At 47.4% G+C, this 24,492-nt stretch overlaps 1 protein-coding gene across 1 annotated transcript; it reads left to right on the top strand.

The window, feature by feature from the left end:
• The first annotated feature begins 630 nt into the window (after positions 1–630).
• Cpne9 (copine family member 9) lies at positions 631–23,794 on the top strand. Its single transcript, XM_057782759.1, has 21 exons — positions 631–887; positions 1,405–1,445; positions 1,554–1,600; positions 1,698–1,801; positions 2,278–2,314; positions 2,543–2,545; positions 2,726–2,802; positions 8,074–8,137; positions 8,250–8,353; positions 8,487–8,591; positions 10,923–10,964; positions 11,263–11,338; positions 11,423–11,476; positions 11,911–11,972; positions 12,333–12,379; positions 13,295–13,476; positions 13,710–13,837; positions 19,234–19,336; positions 20,328–20,385; positions 20,720–20,793; positions 23,408–23,794. Exons 1-21 carry the CDS (start codon positions 820–822, stop codon positions 23,591–23,593), a joined length of 1,662 nt encoding a protein of 553 aa, XP_057638742.1. The 5' UTR covers positions 631–819; the 3' UTR covers positions 23,594–23,794.
• The last annotated feature ends 698 nt before the right edge of the window (positions 23,795–24,492 follow it).

The following is a 24,492-nucleotide window of genomic DNA, read 5'->3' as shown; positions in this document are numbered from 1 at the left end:
TGAACTCAGATCTCCTGCCTCTACCTCCCTAGTGCTGGAATAAAGGCATTGCACCAGCACCACCAGACTGGGCGGGGGGGGGGGGGGTCCGCTTTATGAGTGTCAAATTTCAAAGACATCAAGCTAAGGGTTTCATAGAGTCCTTCACCATTCACTGATCTTCTCTCACCTGTCCTGGGATGGAAACCAGGGCTTTGCATACAGTAGACAAGTGCTATACAATGAGCTATGTCCCCAGAGCCCTGATCTGACAGGCCATCAGTGTGAATACCCAGAAGTTACCAAGCCTATTAAAATACCCCAATAGTACACCAGTAACTACTATTAGGGCCTTAACCACTAATACTGAATAACTTGCTCAAGGTCACATGGATATTAAGGGGATAATGAAGCTTCCAGAGAGGAAGGTGGGCCAGGAAGAGGGAAAGGAAGAGATGTTGAGAGCCCCTAAGAAACGGAGGTGACCAACTCCTACATGCCACCCCAAATGTTTCAGGACCATGGATAGTACTGAGCTTTTCAGCATTCCCGAGGTGGCGCCAGAGGAAGTGTAGGTCAGATCTGGGGTCTGGGTGAGGTTTCCAACCAGCTCCTGGCTGCTCCAGTGGGGCGGGGGCCGCCTGCAGGGCCGGGCGGAGCTGTACTGCCATCTGGAGCCGCTGCTGCCAGCGGCCACTGTCAGGGCGCAAGCAGCGGAGCGCACACAGGGCTGGAGAGAGCACCGCTGCCTTGGCACATGGGCCGTCCTCACCCCTAGCTCAGGTGGCTGGGGTCTCGCAGCCAACCCCCACCCCCGCGACTTTGGCCACTGGACCAGCCATGTCTCTCAGCGGAGCCTCGGAGCGCAACGTCCCGGCCACCAAGATTGAAATTACTGTGTCGTGCCGGTGAGCGGGCCATAGGGAGGGCTTAAGTACTGGCAATGCCCCAGCCCCACACAGCTGTAGGTTCGGTGTGGGCAGGGGGCTAGACCACAGAGGGGGCCACCACAAGCGGGAAACAGAACCAAGGCTGAAGGCGGGAGTCACTGACAGGATGAAGAGGGGGAGGTCTCCCTGGGCAGCCCCACCCTATAAAAGCGGGCTCAAGCCTACCAGCTCAAAAGGTGGGCTGCAGGGATTTCTTAAGAGCTAGACCACAAGGGGCCAAAGTTCTGGGGCGAACCGCCTTCCTGGACCCTTGGAGACAATATGAGCATATATGCAGCCAATTGGCAGAGATTTCTGGTGTTGTCCCGAATGCTGACAGTGTGGACCCCAACACTCACTCACTGGGGATAGTGATAGGGAGGGAGTACGATTTAAACCCCAAGTCTCTTCCAGATGCCCAGTTTAGGACTGTGTCAAGGTGGTGGGCTGCAGAATGATGTAGCCCTCTGTCCATCTGTTTGTTGCTTTTCTCTAGAAATCTGCTAGACCTGGACACCTTCTCCAAGTCGGACCCCAGTAAGCGGCTCCAGGGCCTGGAGGAGGAACCCGGGGTGTAGGAGCGGGTGGGGCGGTAAGGGGTGCGGGCCGACCTGACGAGCTTCCCTCCCCTGCCCCCACCCGCAGTGGTGGTGCTTCACACGCAGAGCCGGGCCAGCCAGGAGTGGCGGGAGGTGAGTCCCAGAGTCCCAGCCTAGCTCAGGGCCGCTCCCGGGAACCTCCAGCCCAGCTGCCCGTGCTCATCCTCCGTCCCCCCCCCCCCCCGCCCAGTTCGGACGAACGGAGGTGATTGACAACACTCTGAACCCAGACTTCGTGCGCAAATTCGTCCTCGACTATTTCTTTGAAGAAAAGCAGAATCTCCGCTTCGATGTGTGAGGCTCCTAGAATCCTGTCTTGGTCTACCGCCCCTCCTCCCAAACCTGGATCAGTTCGGAATTCTGCCTGGTCCCCACCCCCATCCCCACCTTCCTACCTGGCTCCTCCCCCAGGCCCAGGACCCTCGCCAAAGGGCATCACTCTGGTCTTAACTCCGCCCCCACCCCCAGGTTGGCTCCGCCTTAGAAAGGATCCATCCAGTTCCTACCCAAGCCTGACCCTACCCACAACCCCGCCACCTAATTTAGCTCCACCTTGACCTCGGGCCCCCTACCCCCCCAAGCCTCCACCTTGGCTTCACCCCAGGCATGACCCTCTCGACCCTTACACACATGTCCCAAACCAGACCCAGGTTCAACTGGGGCCTACTGCCCCTCTTTTCACCTACAATTTTAACCAAGACTGAACCTAACCTCTTCCAGACTTTCTCTCACCCATCCCCACCCCACACCGGTTCCACTCTCTTTTCCAGGTACAACGTTGACTCCAAAGCCAACATCTCCAAACCGGTAAGCCTGCAGCAACTGGCATGTTGCCTGGGCACACAGAGAGGCTAACCTGTCAAAGGACTCTTTCCCTCCCCCCCCCCATCATCCTCCACCAACACACCAGCCCTTCTTCGGTCCTGGCCTCTCTGACCTCCCTCCCACCAACCCCAACCCTAGCTCCTCCCCTGATCTGCTCCAGCCTTATTCACTGCTGTTCTTCCTTCCCTGCCTACCTCCTGGAACCTGCAGAAGGTAAGAATTTGATTGGGAGCTCATCAAGAAGCAGAAAACATGTGGGGCTGTGGCCCTGGCAATGGCCTTCTGTCACCTGCACTTCAGAGTTATCTTGATCAAGAGCAGCAGCATCACCGGGTGGGCTTGGTTGGCACTCAGTGCCCCCCCCCATCTGGCTGACTCCCTAATTTGGCACAGGACTTCTTGGGACAAGCGTTTCTGGCCCTCGGAGAAGTGATTGGAGGCCAGGGCAGTCGAGTGGAACGACCTCTTACGTGAGCTGAAGGGGAAAGGGTCCAGGGGAGGGAGGGTCTCTCTGAGTTCACCCTTCCAGCAAGACTGCTGGCAGAATGGCTGGTGGGACTGCAGAGAGTGTCCCAACAGGAGCTTTGCCTAGCTCCCTTACTCCTGTAGAAAGTTGGACTCTGTTCAAATCAATCTCAGGCTGGACCTGTTTCCTCTTCATTCTTTTTCTAAGTTTGATTTGATCTTTAAAGCTTTCTCCCAAGCACTACTCCATCGGGAAGCTTCCTGGAATAGATCAAATCCTCAGGTCTTGCCACTATACCCAGGTGCTCACTAGACTGTGCATTAGCCATGTTCCAAAGCCTTGCCCTGGTTGAGGACCCCCAGATTCTGCCCCTGGACAAGCCTCTGTCTCCCACTGTTTAATGGGCTAAAGTTGCAAAAGTAGCCAAGCTAGTTGGAGGGAGGAGGTGGAAATTCGTGCAAAACAGACAGTAGACATAGTAAACAATATATGGAGAGAAGGATCAAAGAAGAGGGGTGCAGGAAAGCTGGTGGAAGAGACATCATCTTCAGTCATTTGGGCAGCTGGAAGGCGAGAACCCTGGAGCAGTACCTGAAGGTGAAGAGTGAGTTCTGTAGACACAGAGGAAACAAGCCTAATGCACCTACATCAGAGCAAACCGGCCAGTGTGGGTGGAGCCAAGAGAGGGACAGGGCAGGAGAGAGCACATTAGGAAGTTCCCAGTCAGGCCTTTTTAGCTTTCACTCTGAGATCCGAGTCTATGTGAGGTTCTGAGCATGAGGAGTGCCATCGCCTAACTATGCTGACCACTGGGTTAAGAATAAACCCTATGTGGACAAAGACAGAAGCAGATGGCAATCAGAAAGCAGCCCAGCCATTGTACTCCAGGGAGGAAATATAGTGGATGGGAAGCTGGTCAGATTCTGGATGTACTCTGAAGGGGGAGCCAACAGATCCAAAACCCATGAAATACAGGAGGGAAAGGAAAGAGGCCAGGGCCTGCATCCCACCTGGGCAGCAGGAAAGATGAAACTGTGCTACCAATTGAAATGATTTGTTTGGGGGTTTTGGTTTTAAAATGAGTATACTGCCATGCACGCTGGCCCACCCCTGTAATCCCAGCACTCAGGATGCTGAGGCAGGCAGGTTGGAGTTGCTCAGGTAACACAGTGAGCTGCAGGCCAGGCTGTGCTACACAGTGAAACCTTGTCTTGTCAGAGAGAGAGAGAGAAACAGAGGCAGAAGAAAATCTGAGCCAGTTTGGAGGGACTGATTCAGCATGGACTCGTGTTCTACTAGATTCCAGGGTTTTTTTTTTGTTTGGTTGGTTGGTTTGTTTGGTTTTTGTTGTTTGTTTTTCTTGAGACAGGGTTTCTCTCTGTAGCCGTAGATATCCTGGAACTCACTTTGTAGACCAGGCTGGCCTCGAACTCACAGAGATTTGCCTGCCTCTGCCTTCCAAGTGCTGGGATTAAAGGCGTGCACCACTACCACCTGGCATAGATTCCAAGTTTTAAGATCAGATTCCCAGGCTCACATTGCAAATAAAATAAAATAAAGTTTTTATTTATTTATTTATTTTTGAAGAAAGATACTGGAGTGTAGCTCAGTGGTAGACCATATCCTTAATATACATGTGGGCCTGAGTTTGATCCCAACACAATAAAAGGAAGAAAGAGGAGAAAGTAGAGAGGGAACCAACCACACTTAATGTTGCTGCAGCTCAAATAAAATAAGAATTGGAAATTACCTTTATATCACTGCTGACTGACAAGAGGAGGTAGAGGCTAGAGAGTTTTAGAAGGTGGAAAGGGGGCATAGGAGCCAGAGAAATTTCAAGGAGTTTTTGCTGTAAAGGGAGAAAAAGAGATGTGTATATAGCAGACCTGGGGTCAGGAATAGATCTACAGGGCTGGTGACATGGTTCAGTGGCTAAAAACGTTTGCCACTATACTTGATGACCTACATGATAGGAGGAAACCAAATCCCACAAGTCACACACACACACACACACACACGCACACACACAATGTAAAATGATGCTCTGTGTAGCCCTACCTGTCCTGGAACTTGCTCTGTAGACCAGGCTGGCCTCAAACTCACTGAGATCCGCCTGCCTCTCTCTGCCTCCCAAGTGCTAGGATTAAAAGTGTGCACCAGCACCGCCTGGCTTAGATTCCAAGTTTTAAGATCCTAGTAATCCCAGCACTTAGGAAGCTGAGGCAAGTTTTGAGGTTCAAGATCAGCCTGGGCTACATCATGAGAACCTTTCAAGAGAAAAGAGATTTATAATTTTTTAAATTGTTTTTAAATTAGCATGCAGAGTAATGGGCTTCATTGTATCATCTTTGTACCAATATTTAGGTTTGTAGTTTGTGACATGAGAAAAATCTCACCACATTTGTAATTTGAAGTGCCTGGGCCAGTAGAGACTGAGACGCTGGTGGAGTAAACGGAAGGGGAAGCCAGGCGGGTGTGGCAGCTCGTGCTTATAACCCTAGCTCTCAAGAACAGGAGGACTGCCATGAGTCTGAGGCCATCCTGGTCTACATAGTGAGTTCCAAGTAATCCTTAGCTATAAAGAATCTCAAAGAAAAAGAAGGAGAGCATCGCTGGTGTCCTTGTGCAGACTAAGAGCGGATGGTAGGATAGTAGCTAGCAGAGGGTGAAGAGTCATGTGACAGCTCATTTATAGCAGCTGTAGGAAGGCTCAGCCATGTGGGTGAAGATGCTGGTGGCAGGGCAGCATGGCGGTGGGTGGACCATCTCTTCTGGTTGCTTCAGTTTTGTTAGCAAGTGGGAAACCAGGTCACTGGCTGAGAGAGGATGGGAGGAGGCCCTGGTGCTTGAGGGGAGAAGAGTGGCTCTTCTGTGTGACAGAACTGGAGAGAAAGGCCATGAGTGCTCGGTAGGGTCACTGTGCAGTGATAAGGACGAACCTGAGGTTTGTGGCCATGTGTCTGAAATGGAGACTGGTTAGATTGTGTGGTCGTGCTCTATGTGTGTGCAGTAAGAGTTAGATAGATTTGGGGTTAAACAGGGCTGCAGTTCTGCAAATCAGTATATTCAAGTCAGAGCAGTGCTGGGAAGGAGGCTGCAGTTCACCCTGGGTGAGAGGCCAAGGAGAGCATGGCGAGAACACAGGCGATGCAGTCAACAGCTGGTGGTTCACTGTGCTGAGTACAGCTCCATCCACAGTACACACCATCTGTTAAAGTTTGCAGGGTCAGGATTTGAAGGAACTAAAAAAGGTAGCCAGGAGGTGGTGGCACACACCTTTAATCCCAGGATTCAGGAGGCAGAGACAGGTGGATCACTGAGGCCAGCCTCTACAGAGTGATTTCCAGGATGGCCAGGGCTACACAGAGAAACCCTGCTGCCTCAGTCTCCCAAATGCTAAGACTGCAAGCATGTATCACTACATCACATTTTATTATTATTATTTTTTATGAGACAAAGGTTTTTTAATTTTATTTCATGTACATTGGTGTTAGGGTGTCAGATCACCTGGAACTGGAGTCATAGGCAGTTGTGAGCTACCATGTGGGTGCTGGGAATTGAACCCAGATCCTCTAGGAGAGCAGCCAGTGCTCTTAACCACTGAGCCATCTCTCCAACCCTGAGACGAGGTTTTTATGTAGTTTTGGCTGCCCTAAAACTTGTTTTATAGACCAAGCTGGCTGCAAACCTAGATGATCCTCCTGCTGGCTCCTGAGTAGTGGTGTTGTAGGTGTGACTGTCATGCCCAGCTGAGCTCTCTCACTTTAAAGATGAGGAAGTCACACAGCAAGTTAGGGCCAGGACTTGAACCCACAACTCTCCTTTTTTATTTTTTAGTTTTGTTTTTCTATTTTTTTTTGTTTGTTTTTGCTTTGGTTTTTTGAGACGAGGTTTCTCTGTATAGCTTTGGAGCCTATCCTGGAACTTACTCTGTAGACCAGGCTGGCCTCAAACTCACAGAGATCTGCCTGCTTCTGACTCCTGAGTGCTGGGATTAAAGACGTGCACCACCATCACTCGGCTCCTTATTTGTAAGGGGGCAGGCACACATGTGCCACAGAGGTCAGAGGAAAACTTGTGGGAGTTGGTCCCCTTCTTCCACCAGGCATGTCCTAGGAATCAAACTCAGGTTGGCAGGCAGGCCCGCAGCTCATACTACACTGGGTAGCAAGTACCTCCATCCCTTTACCCACTAACTCACTTTGCCAGTCCTGGGGATTCTTGGACTAGCTTCCCTGAACACTCTGAATCCCTTCGGGAATCATGATTCACAGGCCTCTATCACAGGGTCCCTTAATGCTTAGGGACCCAGGCAAATCAGGAATGAGGATATACACAGGGAAATGTCCCTTTGGGGGGCCAGGAGAGAATAAAGCTTCTTTTGTCTTTTTCATTTTAAGTCCTTTGTTGTTTGGGGAGTAGAGATGGGGTTGTTACTGCTTGCAGTTTGGTGTTTTGCTTTGAGGCATGGTCTTGCTATGTATCCTAAGCTGACCTAGAACTCGCTGTGTATCCCAGGCTAGCACCAGGCTCACAGCAATCCTCTCGCCTTAACTTCACATGTGCTAGAATTATAGGCATGTGCTTCATGTCCAGTTATGTTTTGTTTGTTGAGACCCAGTCTGACTTAAGCAGCCTAGGCTAGCCTCAACGTTTTGATCCCCCTTCTCTGGCTTCCTGAATCTTACCTCCCATCTTCAAAAGGCAAAGCAAGATTTTGCATCTTGGCGTAAACAGAAATTCCTCTTCTCATTCAGAACTGTCCATAACACTCCACTGTCTATAGCATCTAGCAGGCCACACCCTAGAAGCTCCCCGAGAGCAGAGTCTGGCATATCTGCTGAGTGCCCACTGGCCCCTCCCAATCTAGGACAGTGTTTGGCCTGGGATAGGCAGTCAGGGCTGTTTGAAGAATGAGCCCTTCACATGTACAAGGCTTACAAATCACTTGCCTTCCAGGCACTTGTTCAGATCCCTTTACAGCTGCCTGCCATCCCCATTTCATAGAAACAATACCCTACAGGAGTCCAGCAGCTTTGAAACAATGACACACACCCGCAGTCTACTCCACGCCTTTGCCACACTGCTGTTAATGTGATACCCCCTCGGCCAGTTTGCAGCAAATCAAAGCAGGCCTTTTCCCACCAGGAGCTACTCAGAACAGAAGTGGGGCATACTTAGGGGATTGTCAGCAAATAGAAAACTGGCCCACAGAAACCCAGACTGATCACCCCAACTCTCCCTTCTCTCTGTAAGGGGCCTTTTCTGCTTCCAGGGGTGTGCCGGGCAAGAAGTGTGGAACCATACTGCTGACTGCTGAAGAGCTCAGCAACTGTCGGGTCAGTGAGGACCACATGCTAGACCACAGACTCCTTCATTTCCCAGACTCCCTCAACCAGCTGAAGGCTCCAGGCTAGCTGGGTCTCAACAGCCCCCTCTATCAATCCTTAGGACATTGCAACCATGCAACTGTGTGCAAACAAGCTGGACAAAAAGGACTTCTTTGGGAAGTCAGACCCTTTCCTTGTGTTCTACAGAAGCAATGAGGACGGCACGTGAGTCACCCCCATACAGCACTGAGGCTAGGAATGAGGTTCATGCTTAAAGAGTGGGAAATTTTGGCATCCTCTGTAGGTAGTGGTCTCGGTGCCACTCCAAGGAAATTTCCAGTTTCCTGCCTCCCTCCAGGTTCACCATCTGCCACAAGACGGAGGTTGTGAAAAACACACTGAACCCAGTATGGCAGCCCTTCAGCATCCCTGTGCGGGCGCTCTGCAATGGAGACTATGACAGGTCTGGCTCAGTATCAGCTGCTCTTTCAGGGGACCAGCACATGAGTGAGGCTCCCTCTGAAAAAAAGGATGAGGTTCCTGAGTCCCAGAATGAGGACTAGTAGGTGAAAGAGCAGGGGAACAAATGAGCGAGCAGATACAAAGATAGATGGTCAGAGGGGCGGCTAAACTGGGAATGGTCGGGTGTGTGGAGAAACTGTGAATGGGTGTGTATAAAGGGGTGGTGGGTGGGTAGAGGAGAAGATGATGAAAGCATAGAAAATGAACAGAAATTCGACTGGTAGGTTTATCAGCAGACGGAGAGAAGATGGGCAATTAACAAATGGAGATGTGATAGACGAGCATGTGAGAGCTGACGAATGGCTGCAGAGCGGCAGACGCATGAATGGAAAACCAAGTAGAATAGAAAAAGATAGGTAGAATGACAAGTGGATTGATGGCCAGACAGATGAATCATGGGTGGATGAATAGATGATTAGTGGATGAATCAGCTGATGGATGTGCGTAAAGGAGGTGGCTGACCCAAAGGAACTACTGAGTGGGTGGTACAAAGACTGGTGAGTGAATAGGGCACCTGAATGGCTGCTTATGCAAATGAATGGACAGACGTTAATATGGTTGGGTATTTATTTGAGTAGATAGACAGGTGGGTGCTTGTATGTATTAGAGTTGGTGAATGATGGGTTGTATGGTTTGATGGGTGAATAAAGGGGTAGATTAATAGGTAATTGTATTGGTGTATATATGAGTGAACAGATGGCTACATAGATAGTTTGATAGATTGAACTATTAAGATGTGTGAGACGGGGGCAAAGTCTTTGAATCCAGGAGTGGTGACACATGTTTGTAACCTCAGGACTCGGGAGGTCGAGGCAAAAGGATCTCGAGTTTAAGGTTAGCCTGGGCTATACAGCAAGGTTGTTGAAGAAAAGAAGGAAGTTTCAGAAGAAAGGGAGAAAAAGATGAAGTGAGGGTAGGTTAAGGTCCTTGGAAACAGGATATCTGGGTTTAATATCAACTCAGTAACTTCCTAGCTATGAAATCTTAGCCAAGGTACTTAGATTTCTGGGGTGAGGAGTAGGGGGAGGATATATAGCAACTTTCTTATAAAAACCACGAACAATAGTACTTACAGAGAATATTTGTTACATTAAATGAGACAGTCTGAAAGTGTTAAGAACACTGCCTGGAGTAAAGGGAGATTCAAATGGCAAATATGTGTGGGGTGTGTGTGGTGTGTGTGTGTGGTGTGTGTGTGTGATGTGTGTGGTGTATGTATGGTGTGTGTGGTGTGTGGGTATGTTTGGTGTGTATGATGTGTGTGGTATGTGTGTGGTGTGTGTGATGTGTGTGGTATGTATGGTGTGTGTGTGGTGTATGTGTGTGTGGTATGTGGTGCGGTATGCGTGTGGTATGTGTGTGATGTGTGAATGGTGTGTATGTGTGGTGTGGTATGTGTGTGGTGTGTGTGTGGTGTGTGGTATGTGTGTGGGGTGTTGTGTGGTGTGTGTGTGGGGTGTGTGTACGAAATGTGTGTGTGTGGTGTGTGTGGTATGTGTGTGATTGTGTGGTGTGATGTGTATGTGTGTGATGTGTGTGGTGTGTGTGTGATGAATGGTGTGTGTGGTGTGATATGTGTGTGTGGTGTGATATGTGTGTGTGGTGTGTGTGGTGTGTATGTGCAGTGTATATGTGTGGTGTGTATGTGTGTAATATGTGTGTGTGGTGTGTGTGGTGTGATATGTGCAGTGTGTATGTGTGGTGTGTATGTGTGTAATATATGTGTGTGGTGTGTGTGGTGTGTGTGTGAGTGGTGTGTGTGTGTGGTGAGGTATATATGTGTGTATGGTGTAATGTGTGTGTGGTGTGTATGGTGTGATGTGTGTATGACGTGGTATGTGTGTGATGTGTTTGTGGTATGTGTGTGGTGTGGTGTGTGATGTATGTGTGGTGTGATGTTGTGATGTGTGATATGTGTGGTGTGTGTGTATGCATGTGTGGTATGTGCTGTGTGTGTGGTGTGTGTGATGTGTGTATAGTGTGTGTGGTGTTTGATGTGTGGTGTGTATGTGTGGTGTGGTGTGTGTGTGTGTGGTGTTTGATGTATGTGGTGTGTGGTGTGTGTGTATGTGTATAAGTGTGTTTTCCATAACAACAGTAGTAACAAGGTCAGGTGTGTGCATGAGATGAATGAAAGGTGGAAGGTTGAAAATGAGCAGCCGACAGAAGGACAGATGGATGGGGGATGTCAGAGTCCGGGGAAGTGGCTGGGATGTCCTGGGGTTTGGCATGTACACACAGCCCATGTTTGGATTTATCATGTGCATTTCAGAACAGTGAAGATTGACGTATATGACTGGGACCGAGATGGAAGGTAGGTGCATGAGCTGATGTGCTCTTTCTCCTGTGCTCACTGGAGCAGTTCCTAGACCACGTGGTACATTCACTAGGAACCTCAAAGCAGCTCTGGGAGCCGGCAGGGTGAAGGCAGACACACAGCTGATCTGCTAGATAGCTCTCTAGTACACTGTCTTCCAGCTTTTTCTTCCCCATCTAGCCCCACCCCCACTGCCCTGTAGCCCAAGTTAGGAACTCAGGCAATAAAAGCTCTAGGGTTCTGCTCTGGCTCAGGACCAGCAGCTGCTGCTTACCCACCCATGGCCTCATTGCAGCCATGATTTCATCGGCGAGTTCACAACCAGCTACCGGGAGTTGAGCAAAGCCCAGAATCAGTTCACAGTGTATGAGGTGAGGGCATGGCCCTGTTATTTTGCCAAGCGCTCTGTCCTGGGCAGCTGGGTATAATTGTCACTGTGACCATCCAATACTTAGGTACTTAACCCTCGGAAGAAATGCAAGAAGAAGAAATATACCAACTCGGGGACCGTAAGTATTCCCTGGACTCGGGCCTCCCCAGTCCTTCTGTCTTTAATCAGTGGTGACATGCATGACAAATAACGGAGGCAGGACATCTGGGGGCACAGGTCATCTAGGACAGTAACACTGAGGATAAGGTGACACCACTGAACTTTTTGTTGTTTTTGTTTTCTCACCCAGAAAAATTTCCTATCCTACTTTTGCAGGATTAAAAAAAGTACCCTTAGTTGCATTTCCAAATTTAAAATGCTTTTAGAATCCCAGGATGCACCTGACAGCTTCTCCCTTTATTCTTTCAGAGACTAAGCAGGGTGGGAGCAGCTGGGCAGGAGTGAACACACATGTCCCATCATGCACTTTTCTCCAAAGCTGTACTAGGTTCCCTCTTTTGCCACCTCAGCTGTGCTTGCAAAAGTGACAGGGCTGCCTCTTGTATTCCACAGGTGACACTCCTTTCCTTCTCTGTGGACTCAGAATTCACTTTTGTGGATTATATCAAAGGAGGGTGAGTCATGGCCAAGCCAGCAATGAGTTCTCTCGCTTGTGAATGGGTAGGGCCCACTGAACTTTGCTTCTCTGAATTTCACTTTTCTCCTATGTAAAATGGGTATTTTAGTTATTATTTCAGGACCATAGTGTTACTTACATTAAACTACACACAATACCCTAGTCATGAAAATAATCACTTAATTCTGCTGCAAAGTGTGATCCATGGACCACCACCAGTAGCAGCGGTAGTATTTGGTATTTTGCCATCAAGGCTGCCTGGATTACTATCTGCAATTTAACATGGATTTATGTTTGGGAAATACTGATGTTGTGGGTATTGGTCCCTCAGTAACCAACCCATCTACTTCTCCACTAGGACACAGTTGAACTTCACAGTAGCTATTGACTTCACTGCTTCCAATGGTGAGACATGGGTGAGACTGTGGGAATGGGCAGAGTCTAAGGGATTCTTTAAAGACTGGCCTAGATTCCTACCTGGGTTAAGACTTTAATACCCAAGAAAGCTACACTATGTAAAGCCAATCCAGGATGGCACTTGGACAGGTGTGATGGAGGGAAAGTACTGGGTGCCAAGGTAGGCAGAGGGTACAGGAATATGATGGGTATCTAATCAGGTAAGGTTGAAAGGCTAGCTTGCTCTGTTAGCCCGCGAGGAAATGGACAGTGTGGGAGAAAATGAAGTTATCAGGAGAGGATAAACAGATTGGTGGGTAGGCACTTACCAAATTAATAGGTAGTGAATGATTAATGAATGGACAAATAAATGAATAAATCATGGGAAGAAGGATTTGTGAATGAGTGCACTAAGGGGCATGTAGGTGTGTGTGACTGTACAGGCAGACAGCTGTTGTTTTAGGTTAAGGAAGTAACAGGTAAGTGCATTAGCTAGGAGAGTCTGGCAGGGGAACAGATCCATATGAAAAGAGCATGGAATAGACAGGGATGGTTGAATAGTCAGAATATCATAAAGATGGAAAGGAAGAGAAATGACAGGTGAGCAGGAGGCTGGCTGCATGGATGGGTAGATAGACAAGATGATACAAAAGTAGATGGATAGAAATGAGTAAATAGGTTGAAAACTAAATTTGCTGCCTGGCAGGTGGGTTGGAGGATGTATGGGTAGACAGATGAGTGTGTAATACAGCATATAAAACATAGAGAAACAAGTGAGAGTTTCAAGAGGGGTATATGAACAGATGATGGAGTCACACACAGAATGAGGGAGTCCATAGGTAGAGGTGGATAAATGGATCGGTGGGTGGATACATACAAGGACAAGCAGGTGACTACGAGGTCTGAGCTCCTGTGTCTCTACAGGGAACCCCCTGCAGCCCACCTCGCTACACTACATGAGTCCCTACCAGCTCAGCGCCTATGCCATGGCCCTCAAGGCAGTGGGAGAGATCATTCAGGACTACGACAGTGACAAGCTCTTCCCAGCCTATGGCTTTGGAGCCAAGCTGCCCCCAGAGGGGCGGATCTCTCACCAGTTCCCCCTGGTACAGTATGGGCCAGAGCCTACACTCAGTGCCCCTCAGATGGATGACCACTGTTAATGTGTTGTGAAGGGCAAGAGCCAATGAGGACCTATGACACAGTGACAGGACAAGGAGATGGGGCAGTGTGGAGAAGAGCATGCAAGGGTCTAGGGTGGGAGTGAGCTGGGATCAGAGTGCCCCTGAGTGTCGTCTGTGTGGGCTTAGCTGGGCTGAACCTCATGTTTTTTTGGCAGAATAACAATGATGAGGACCCCAACTGTGCAGGTATTGAGGGTGTGCTGGAGAGTTACTTCCAGAGTCTGCGCACAGTACAGCTCTATGGGCCCACCTACTTCGCTCCTGTCATCAACCAGGTGGCCAGGTAAGAGGACTGGGTGGCAGTGAGGGGGGAAATGATTGGACCCAGACACAGGCAGACACACTCTGAGTGAACTTAGACTTTGGAGGGAAGGGGAAGTATTCAATGTACAGTGATCCAGGACCTGGTACCAAGATGGTACCTGTGCTTAGAAAAAGTATCAAGAAGCATCCTTAGCTGCTGCTTGAGAGCCACATCCCAGGCCACAAGGTGGTCTTGATGGCCTTGACTTTGTCTAAAAGAGAGAAGAGCCTGTGGGGCAGTGGTGAAGGCACCAGCTTTGCTACGAGACATAGCTGTCAACCTGGCACTAACCAGGTGACCTTAAGTAACTTGTTTTGTTTTTATTTTTATTTTCTTTTCTGAAAAAGGGTCACAAAGGCCAAGCTGTTCTGGAATTTGCTATGTTGGCAAGGTTGCCCTTGAATTTCTGATCCTCCTGCCTCCACCTCCTAAGTGCTGGGATTGTAGGTGTGACACTACTATGCTAGCCAGCTTAGCCTCTGTCTTAGTCATTGTTCTATTGCTGTGACCATAACCAAGGAAACTCTTACAAAAGAAAGCATTTACTGGGGACTTGGTAATAGTTCTAGAAGTCGTCCATTATCATCATGGCAGGGAGCATGGCATGGCAGCACACAGGTGGACATGGTACTGGAGAAGGAGATGAAACTTCTACATCTTAATCCATAGACACACAGAGAGACATGCTTGCCCTGGCATGGGCTTTTGAACCATCTAAGCCCACCCCCAGTGACACATTTTCTCCAACAAGGCCATACCTCCTCCAACAAAGCCACACCTCTAATCTTTCAAATCCTTTCAAATAGAGCCACTCCCTGATGATAAACATTCAAATATATAAGCCTGTGGGGGGCATTCATTCAGCTCACCACTGGCTCTTTTTGTTTGTTTGTTTGCTTTTAGGTTTGTTTGTTTTTTTTAAAAGACAGGGTCTCAGTATATAATCCTGGTTTTCCTGAAACTCGCTATGTAGACCAGGTTGACCTCAAACTCACAGAAATCCACCTGTCTTTGCCTTCTGAGTGCTGGGATTAAAGGCATGTGCCACCATTGCCTAGCTCTCTACCTTCTTTTTGTCTGTCTGTGTTTGGTACAAGATCTCACTATATCTATCCCCATATAGAGTCCAAGCGATCGGCCTACTCCAGCCTTCTAAGTGCTGCCATGACAGGCATGCAACATTATACCCAGTAATATTAGCTTACTTGCGGAGTTATTATGAGGTTAAGTAGCAAAAAAGTTATTAGATAATGGTGTAAGAGGTAACAGCATAGCATCTGACCCACAGAAGGTACAGATTAGATTTAAAACTATGCAAAATTTCAGAATAAACACAAGCAATGAATGAAAACCCAGATTTACCAGTCAGTTGTGTAGCATACCTTTAATCCCAGCACTTAGGAGGCAGACACAGGTAGATCTCTGTGAGTTTGAGGTCAGCCTGGTCTACAAAGCAAATTCCAAGACAGTCAGAACTGTTACACAGAGAAACTCTGTCTCAAAAAACAAACAAAAAAACAAAAGAAGTAAATGCAGGGGGCTGGAGAGATGGCTCAGAGGTTAAGAGCATTGCCTGCTCTTCCAAAGGTCCTGAGTTCAATTCCCAGCAACCACATGGTAGCTCACAACCATTTGTAATGGGGTCTGGTGCCCTCTTCTGGCCTGCAGGCATACACACAGACAGAATATTGTATACATAATAAATAAATAAATATTTTAAAAAAAGAAGTAAATGCAGAAATGGTGGCACACACTTATAATTATGAGCCGAGGCAGGATGACCTCAAACTCAAGGTCAATCTGGGCTACATATAGACATCCTGTCTCAAAAACAAGACAAATTAACCATTACACACTGAATAAAAGAGATCTAGCTAAGGGGTCTGGAGAAATGACACAGCAGTTAAGAGCACTTACAGCGGTCCTGAGTTCAATTCCCAGCAACCACATGGTGGCTCACAACAATCTATAGTGGGATTCATGCCCTCTTCTGGCATAAAGGCATACATGCAGATAGAGCACTCATCCACATTAAATAACCAAGCAAGCAAATAAATAAATCTTTAAAGCAATCTAGCTAAAACAACGAGTCTCAGAAAGCTTGGAAGTTAAAAAATGGGGGAAAGACAATAAATGCAGGTTGTGGGTGTACTCAGTTGTTAGAGAACTTGCCTTGCCTGCAGGAAGCCCTGGGTTCAATCCTCAGCACTCCATAAACTAGCACGGGGAATTAGAGTCAGAATGATTAGAAGTTCAGGTTCTTCTGAAGCTACAAAGTGAGTTCAAGGACAACATGGGCTACAAGTGACCTCATCTCAACAAAAAAAAAAGTAACAGCAAAAATATATGGTTAAAGGCTTTTTAGTTACAGACCTAAAAATCTCAGAGGTCTGTAAACTTCCCATTCCCTATAGAAGACTGGATTACTTTCTGGTGTATAATGAGGATATTAGTTAATTTAATTGTAAAACTAATATAATATTCCTGCAGAAAACATTAAGGTCAGGGAAATGAAAGTTTTACATAAAAGCAGGGCATAGTGGCACACACCTTAAGTCCCAGACTTGGAAAGCAGAGACAGGCAGATCTCTGTGATTTTAAATCAGCCTGGCCACATAGTGAGTTCCAGGCTAGCTAGGACTACACAGAGAAATCTTCTCTCAAAACAAACAATAAAGGAAAACTAAAAGATGGAACATGTTACAATCCAATCACATATAATATTTCACAAACAATTTTTGACACAAATTTTGGAATCTGTTCATTTCTGTTATTGTTATTAAACAGAATTCTTAGACATTATCTTGGGCAACTACACTGATTCATTCACTCATTTATTTAATAAACATTCATTTAAGGACGATTCTATCAAAAGTGTAGATTCTGGAGTAGAGTTAATACATTAGTGCTCACTCTTACTCCTCTCCCTCTCCTTCTCTCCCTCTCTCTCCCTCCCTCTCCCTGAGACAGGGTCTCCTGTATCCCAGACTGCAGCCTTCTGATCCTCTGCTTTTCTGCCTTCCAGTGTTGGGATTACAGGTGTGCACCACTATACTCAATGTATGTGGTGCTGGGATCAAACCCCCGGCCTAGTGTGTACTAGACAAGCTACCAACTGAGTTATTAGATCCAGCACATTGGTCATACAGTGTCATACACTGGCTTTGTGGCTTTGGTCAGTTCTCTTACCACTCTGTAAAATGAGAATGCTAAGAATACTTACAATGCAGGGTTGTTATGAGGACTTATTAGCATATGTCAAGCACTCACAAAAGTGCTTGCCCATGGTAAGTGCTATAACAGTAGTTATTGCTGTTCCTATTATTATCATTGCCACTATTCAAAGGGCAGCTGCTGTGTGCTCAGTGCTCTGCTGGGGCACTGGGGACTCACAGATGAATCGGATTTAGTCCTTGCCCTCGGGAGCTCCTGCCTTGGTGCAGGAGACAGAAATATAAATAAATCATCACTTCTGTAAGGCAAAGCTCCCCAGAAATTTCTAGCAAGTTACCTGGTGGAAAAAGTAAGACACTGCATTCCCTGGGGGTGTTGAGGGGAGATGGAGGGCACAGCTGAAAGCAGTCAGACTGTGAGGGACTTTGAAGTCCAGTGTTTCATCTTACAAATGCATGCAAACTTTCTGTTCTTCTCCCATTGTGTCTGTGTTTGCTCTAATTACTTTTTTTTTTTTTTTTTTTTAAAAAGGAGCTTTGAATGTACTTGATTCACTGGCTTCATCTACACATAAGACAATTCATTTTTAAGTCCCCCTCAATACCCTCAGGGTTTGAAGAACCTCTTGGAGAAGCAGAACACCCAGCTCAAAGGATGGGGCTGCATCCTAGAAGATAGGGGTACAGGTTACAGCACAAGGGCTGCTCAGCCAGGTCTCCAGGGCAAGCTGGCCTTCATCAGGAGAGGGCTAGTCGGCCTGGCAGTGCTGACAGCCTGCAAAAGCACTAAGTGACAAGTTTGGGAGATGCTGGGTGCCCAGATGTAACGAAGACTGGTGATCACTTGGGGAAGTGTGCAGGAGTAGGCCAGGGCAGACACACGTGGTCACCAGCTTCTTTTACCCTAGAGACTGCTGCTTAGTGTTTCTGAACTTCAGCTTCCTCGTTTTAAAAATAGGATAAGCTAGGTGAGGTGGTGTACACCTGTAATCCCTGCAACTAAGCGTCCATGGCAATGGGATTGTTGAGAGTTTAGAAGCCAGCCTGGGCTATACAGTAGTTCTAAGCCAGCCCTTATAACTATTCTGTATAGTCCAGAGAATGATCTACAGTAGCCAGACTTTTTGATTTGGAATGAGAGAGTTTATTATTAAGTAAATAGCAAGGTGGGTGGATGTTATGGTCTGAGCCTTTAGAGGCAGGTAGATCTCTGTGAGTTCAAGGACAGTTGGATCTACAAACTGAGTTTCAGGCCAGATTGGGTACCCTGTCTCAAACAGCAATACCAAAAAAAAAAACAACCCACAAACAAACAAATAAAACACACAAACAAACAAAAGCATATACAGCAAGCAAAATTCTTCCTGGGTGCAAGCTTAGCACAAAGCTCTGTTACCTCTGTTACCACACAAAGCAGGTTACAGTGACTATCTGTGGAATGAGCAAGTGATAAAAGATAGCACGAGGCCAGACCTCCCATGAGCATGGGCTAGGATGCAGGAGTGCACAGGGCCTTCCGCAGCCACACCCACAGAAGCATCTGACTCTGCACTGTCACCATGCCTTTCTCAATCTTCTGAGACCAGGGTAAGCACCAGCACTGCCTAAGAAAATGTCCTAGAGTAATGGAAGTGGCCTACATCTATGCTCGCCAATATAGTATTCAGCAGCCACATATGGAAAGGGAGCCCTTAAAGGTAACTAGAGTGACTAATGATGGAGTTTTTCATTTAGTTTAACTTAGTTGATTTAAATCTTCATATACACATGTAAATAGGGACAATGCATTTGGCAACACAGATCAGTTGTTTCCAGTTCACTTAGGATGTGAAACAGAGGTTGGGGGGCCAGGTAAAGTAAGTGGGTAGACTGAGGATGTCTGAAGTCCTTTTCTGGATTCAGAGATAGATGAGAGAGGAAAGAGGGTGCTGATCCACTTGGTGAATCATTACTGTGATCCAGCAACTGAGAGGTGGAAGCAGGCAGGAGGATTAGTTAGTGTCTGCTTCAGTTACAAGAGTGACCCTTAAAATTAGATACAGAATGGAGAGATGACAGGCAAGGGCCACAGTCAGGTTCAAAGACTGTGGGATCCAGAAGCCCATATGGTGGCTACTACTCTTATGGTGGCTGTAGAAGCAGGGCCTGAAATGTGACCAAGGACTCTCTGGTGGCCCCTGCATACCTTGGTCTTTCATGCAGGGCTGCAGCCAAGATTTCAGATGGTTCCCAGTACTACGTTCTGCTCATTATCACTGATGGCGTCATCTCCGATATGACACAGACCAAAGAGGCCATTGTCAGTGTGAGTCTGAGGAGGAAGGCCTGGGAGGGAAGGGTTACTGTCCATACTGTGAAGAGGCTGAGATGTTTACTCCATGTGTATCTTAACAACTTCACCTACCAGTTTCAGAGATGCCTATTGGCTGGGGCACAAAGAACACTTGCTTGTGACTCTCTAGGTCCCAGCATGATGCCACCAGATAAACCCACTAAGGAAACAAACTTAAGCAATGCTAGTCTTTTACAATCAGCCGAGAAGCATGCCTGCCCTTTGTCCCGGGAGGGCAGAACCCCTTTTATGTTATTTTTTTTTTTATCTGCTTTTAAGTTTTGTTTTGTGGCAGGGTCTTACTATATAGATCCCTATATAGCCTAGACTATCTTTCTACCTCTTTCCAAGTGCTGGGGCTATAGGTGTGAGCCACCGTGCCTTACTAGTTTTGTTTGTTGGTTTGCTGGATTTAGAGGGTTGTTTGCTTGTTTTTGGGTCAAGGTCTGACTATGTAGCTCGAGCTGGCCTGGAACTAGCTATAAAGACCAAGCTGCTCTTGAAATCACATGATCCTCCTGCCTCTCCCTCCTGAGTCTTGGAGAACAGGCATGATATACTGTGCCTAATGTGGCTATTTTGCTGTCATTAGGGTTTTTGTTTTTTTCATGATAGGGTCTTACACTGTAGCTCAGACTGGCCTAGAATTCATTATTTATTCATTATTTAACCCATGCTGCCTTAGTCCCATGTGTATTAAGATTATAGATGAATGTCACCATGTCTGGCAGGAAAACCTTTTCTAAATGATACTGGAAATATTCAAGGTCAGCCTGAACTACAGAGTGAGACTTTGTCTCAAATATACAAACAAGATAATGGATATAAATCAACTAGCTATATGTTCTACCCAAAAGCACCTGTTATGCATTCTGAGATAATCTGGAACAAAAGTATCAGGATCTTTGCTCACAGGAGCACACGACTCAGGACAATCACTGCCCTGCCACTGCTCTCCCCACAGGCCTCCTCACTGCCCATGTCCATCATCATTGTCGGCGTTGGACCTGCTATGTTTGAGGGTGAGTAGGACGGTGTGTGTGCATGAGGGTGAGTAGGAACTGGAGAGAACAGGAGGGATCTAGGCATTAGGCCCTCCTCACAGACAAGACAGACTGGCACCTTGGTGAACTCATATTTCCTCTCCATAAACATGGCTGCTGATGTTAACACTTTCCTCTGCCTTCCCAGAATGGGACATGCAGGAAGGAAAGCATAGTAAGGACAATGATAACAATCCCACAGAGCAAGCATCAGCTCTCCCCATGAGGACTCTGAAGGGCTCTAATGGGGAAGGGGCAGAATGAGCTGGAGTTGAGAGACCCATCCAATGATGCCTGCCTCTCTATTCTGCAGCAATGGAAGAACTGGACGGTGATGATGTACGTGTGTCCTCCAGGGGACGCTATGCAGAGCGGGACATCGTTCAGGTAGCCCTGAGAGTAGTGAAAGCCAGGAGAAATAAGGGGAAGGAAAGGCTTCCAAGGAGCCACTCCCCTTACTCTTTCCTAGTCACTTCCTGTCTCCCCTCACTCTTGAAAACCTTCCTCACTCAAAGAGCAAGTTCCTTTTTTCGTTTGTTTGTTGTTGTTTTACTTATGAGACAAGATATTGTTAGATAGCACAAGCTGTTTTGGAACTCCTGATTCTCCTTCCTCAGCCTCCAGAGTACTGGATTTACAGTACTGCAACATCACACCAGGTTCTGAACAGTTCTTTTAGGGTGGATTAAGCGGGTTGCTGTTATTCTGAGGTTGTCGGTCCAGGAGGACCAAGTCTCGGCCCTCTGGCGGAGATGACCAGTATTACACAGACAGACCAAGAAGCAAATGCTGCTGTTGTCAGCAACAGTTGTCAGGGAAGGCTTCTGTGAGGCTGTGATGTGGACATGGAGGTGGAACCTGAGGAAGGTATCAGCTTCACAGGCAGAGAAGGAGCATGGAAGACCTGCCAGAGGCTCAGACCGGGCTAGCAGGAATATCTGGCATGGTGAATGTCTGAGGTTTGATGGTCAGATTCATTCTTAATTATGTATCCATCCATGTATTTATTGTTTGTTTCATTTTGCTTTGTTTTAGATAGAACCTCACTATAGAAGGAACTTCCTATGTAGCCCTGGCTAGCCCAGAGGTCATGGCAATCCTACTGCTTCAGCCTCCTGAGTGCTAAGATTACAGATGTTTGCCAACATGCCCAGCTCAAACTACACTGTAAAAGGACTTCTCTGGCTGTTGCCCTGTGGTGTGCTGTGGTAGGGCCAGGGGAAAACCAGGAATCCATTAACAAGCAGCAAGGATGACTGGGGATGCGTGGAGACAGAACAGTGATCATGGTCAGAAGTAGCCATAAAGATGTTTAGAGGCTGGAAGGCAGTTCCATTGGTAGAGTACTTGTTTAGTGTGCATGAGGCCTGGGTTTGATCTCCAGCACTGCATAAACCAAGTATGTGCCGGCAATCCCAGCACCCAGGAGGTGGACACAGAAGGCTAAGAAGTCAAGGTCAGGTCAGTGATGGGGGCACTAAATGTACTTGCTAAGCAAGCCTGATGAAGTAGGTTAGATTCTGGGGATCCCATGTTAGGGGAGAATCCACTCTAAAAGTTGTCCTCTGCCATCCACAAGTGCACCGTAGCACACTCATGCCTGCATTCACACATGCACATTGAATACATAAAATAATAATAACAATTATAAATAATTTTTCAAAGTTCAAGGTCATTTTGCTACACAGTGAGTTCAAGGCCAGCGTGGGCCTGTATGAAACCCTGCCTGAAAAAAAGAAAAAATGTTTAAGAGCTGTGCATGGAAGTGTGTGTGTGTATACCTGTAATTCCTGTATTCAGAGGCTAAGGGAGGAAGACTAAGAATCCCATGCCAGCCTAGGTTATCTCAAAAGAATAACAAAACAAAATAAGATACTTAAGAACCCGTTACAAGACTTGATGACTTGTTAAGACAGTGATAAAGAATTGAATGGCAACTTCAAGAATTAGTCTTAGTTTTCTAGTGAGAGATGTCCCACTGACTGGGTGGGGGAAGCCAGAGGAGGGGATAAAGGAAGACGATCTGGTATTCAGATCTGGTAACACTGAGCTTGGGGGATCTGTGATAACCGAATAAAGAAGTAGTGTTAGCAACTAAACGTGTGGTTCTGGGTCAGGGTCAGGCAAAGTGGTTACAGCCCTAACTAGTTAGGAGGCTGAGACACGAGGATCACAACACAGTGAGATCTCATCTTGAAACAAAACAAAATAAGAAGCCAAGGATAAAGGTAAATATGGGGCCCCAGGAGGTAATTCCTCCTTTTCACTTTTTCCTCCTTTTACCAACCTTCTTTCCCAGGCAAACTGTTCCTCCCCTTCCAATTGCAACAACTTTCCCTCCCTCCCACGGTCCACTCACTCTTTCCGAGCACTCAGGAGGCAAAGGCAGGTGGATCTCTCTGAAGCCAGCCTAGTCTACATAATGAGCAGCTAGGGCTACATAGAGAGACCCTGGAGGGGAGAGAATGAGCTCCGAGCACAGGAAGACCCAAAGGAATGGGAGCTAAGATGGAGTACAGCTTCCAGAAAAGTAGAAGAAAAGAGTGTGGTGTCAGGCGTGGGTTTTGGGCTGTGAATGTGGTCCAATGGTAGAGAGCTTGCCTTGTATACACAAGATCTTGGGTTAAAGCTCCAGCACCCCACACAAAGAAGCGGGATGTAGCCAGAAAGGTGGCGTTCAAGTGTAGGGAAGCTAAAGAGACTCTCAGCAAGACAAAAACTGAAAATTATCACCCACTGCACTGATTTAGTCTTATAGGGTGATTAATGACATTAGCAAGAGTAATTTCAGTGCTGTGTGAAGTCCAATGAAAATGAGTTGAGGGTGAAAAGAAAGTGGGGTAGGGATAGAGTGGGTAGAAAAAACAGATGTAGAAAAGAGTTCAATAGTAAGGGAGAAGAACAGTGATACTTGGAAAGAGATGTTAGGCATCAAAGATGAAACCTGAGTGCTTCCCACTCTCTTGGCCAGAACTCAAAACTCCTTTCTTGTCTGTCCCAGTTTGTTCCCTTCCGAGATTATGTGGACCGATCGGGGAACCAGGTGCTGAGCATGGCACGACTGGCCAAGGATGTGCTGGCTGAGATTCCTGAGCAGCTGCTGTCCTACATGCGCACCAGAGATATCCAGCCGCGGCCTCCGCCCCCGGCCAACCCCAGCACAGCCTCAGCCCCAGAGCAGCCCTGAGAACTTCACACATCCAATGCTTAGCAGTCTGCTTACCTGCCCACCCACTGGAAGCTAAAGGCACCTGGAGAGAGATCTGGACCTCCCCAGAAGAGCCAGCTAGGTTGATCAGTGCTGGCTGACAAGCTCTCTGCCCCCTGACTACAGAAAGGCCTGGCATGATCACCACCTACCTGCCTCATGCCAATAATAAAGCTGATCTTACTCCATCTCTGCCTCATAGGTATTGGAGAGGGAGACTAGGGGACCCAGGGCCTGGGGCCTCACCTAGAGGGAGGGAGCCAGGATAGCTTCAGCTAGGTTAACATCCATCCCAACACACTGATCCAGTCACTTCTATGTCAAACTTCAAACAGTTTTTAAAACTTTGTGTGTGTACTTTTATTTTTTTTTCCTCAGGAGAGACCCATAGCTTTCATCAGATTCTCATAGGGGTTCTTCACCCCAAAAGAGCTGGCTTTAAGAAAATATGCAGACCGCCGGGCGGTGGTGACACACGCCTTTAATCCCAGCACTCGGGAGACAGAGGCAGGTGGATCTCTGTGAGTTCGAGGCCAGCCTGGTCTACAAGAGCTAGTTCCAGGACAGGAACCAAAAAAAAACTACAGAGAAACTCTGTCTCAAAAATCCCCCCCCCAAAAAAAGAAAGAAAGAAAATATGCAGACCTAGTGGTACAAGCCTGTAATCACAAATTCAAAGCCAGTGTAGGCAATTTATTTGGACTTTGTCTTTAAGGGGGGAAAAAAAGTGGTCACACACCTTTAATCCCAGCACTCAAGAGGCAAAGGCAAGGAGATATCTGAATTTGAGGCCAGCCTGGTCTACAGAGCAAGTTTCAGGACAGCCAGAGCTATACTGAGAAACCTTGTCTCAAAAAAGAAGAGGACGAGGAAGAAGG

The sequence above is a fragment of the Chionomys nivalis genome, chromosome 1 (assembly GCF_950005125.1).
Source record: "Chionomys nivalis chromosome 1, mChiNiv1.1, whole genome shotgun sequence".
NCBI lineage: Eukaryota > Metazoa > Chordata > Mammalia > Rodentia > Cricetidae > Chionomys > Chionomys nivalis.
The sequence above is the reverse complement of the archived record's forward strand: the minus strand, read 5'-3'. Positions and strand labels throughout refer to the sequence as shown.

Excerpts from the sequence above, each read along its gene's own strand:
- Cpne9 (XM_057782759.1), top strand. The coding sequence starts at position 820 with ATGTCTCTCAGCGGAGCCTCGGAGCGCAACGTCCCGGCCACCAAGATT. Across the intron at positions 12,380-13,294 it reads TGACTTCACTGCTTCCAATG|GGAACCCCCTGCAGCCCACC; the intron begins GTGAGACATGGG and ends GTGTCTCTACAG. Across the intron at positions 20,794-23,407 it reads CAGAGCGGGACATCGTTCAG|TTTGTTCCCTTCCGAGATTA; the intron begins GTAGCCCTGAGA and ends TGTCTGTCCCAG.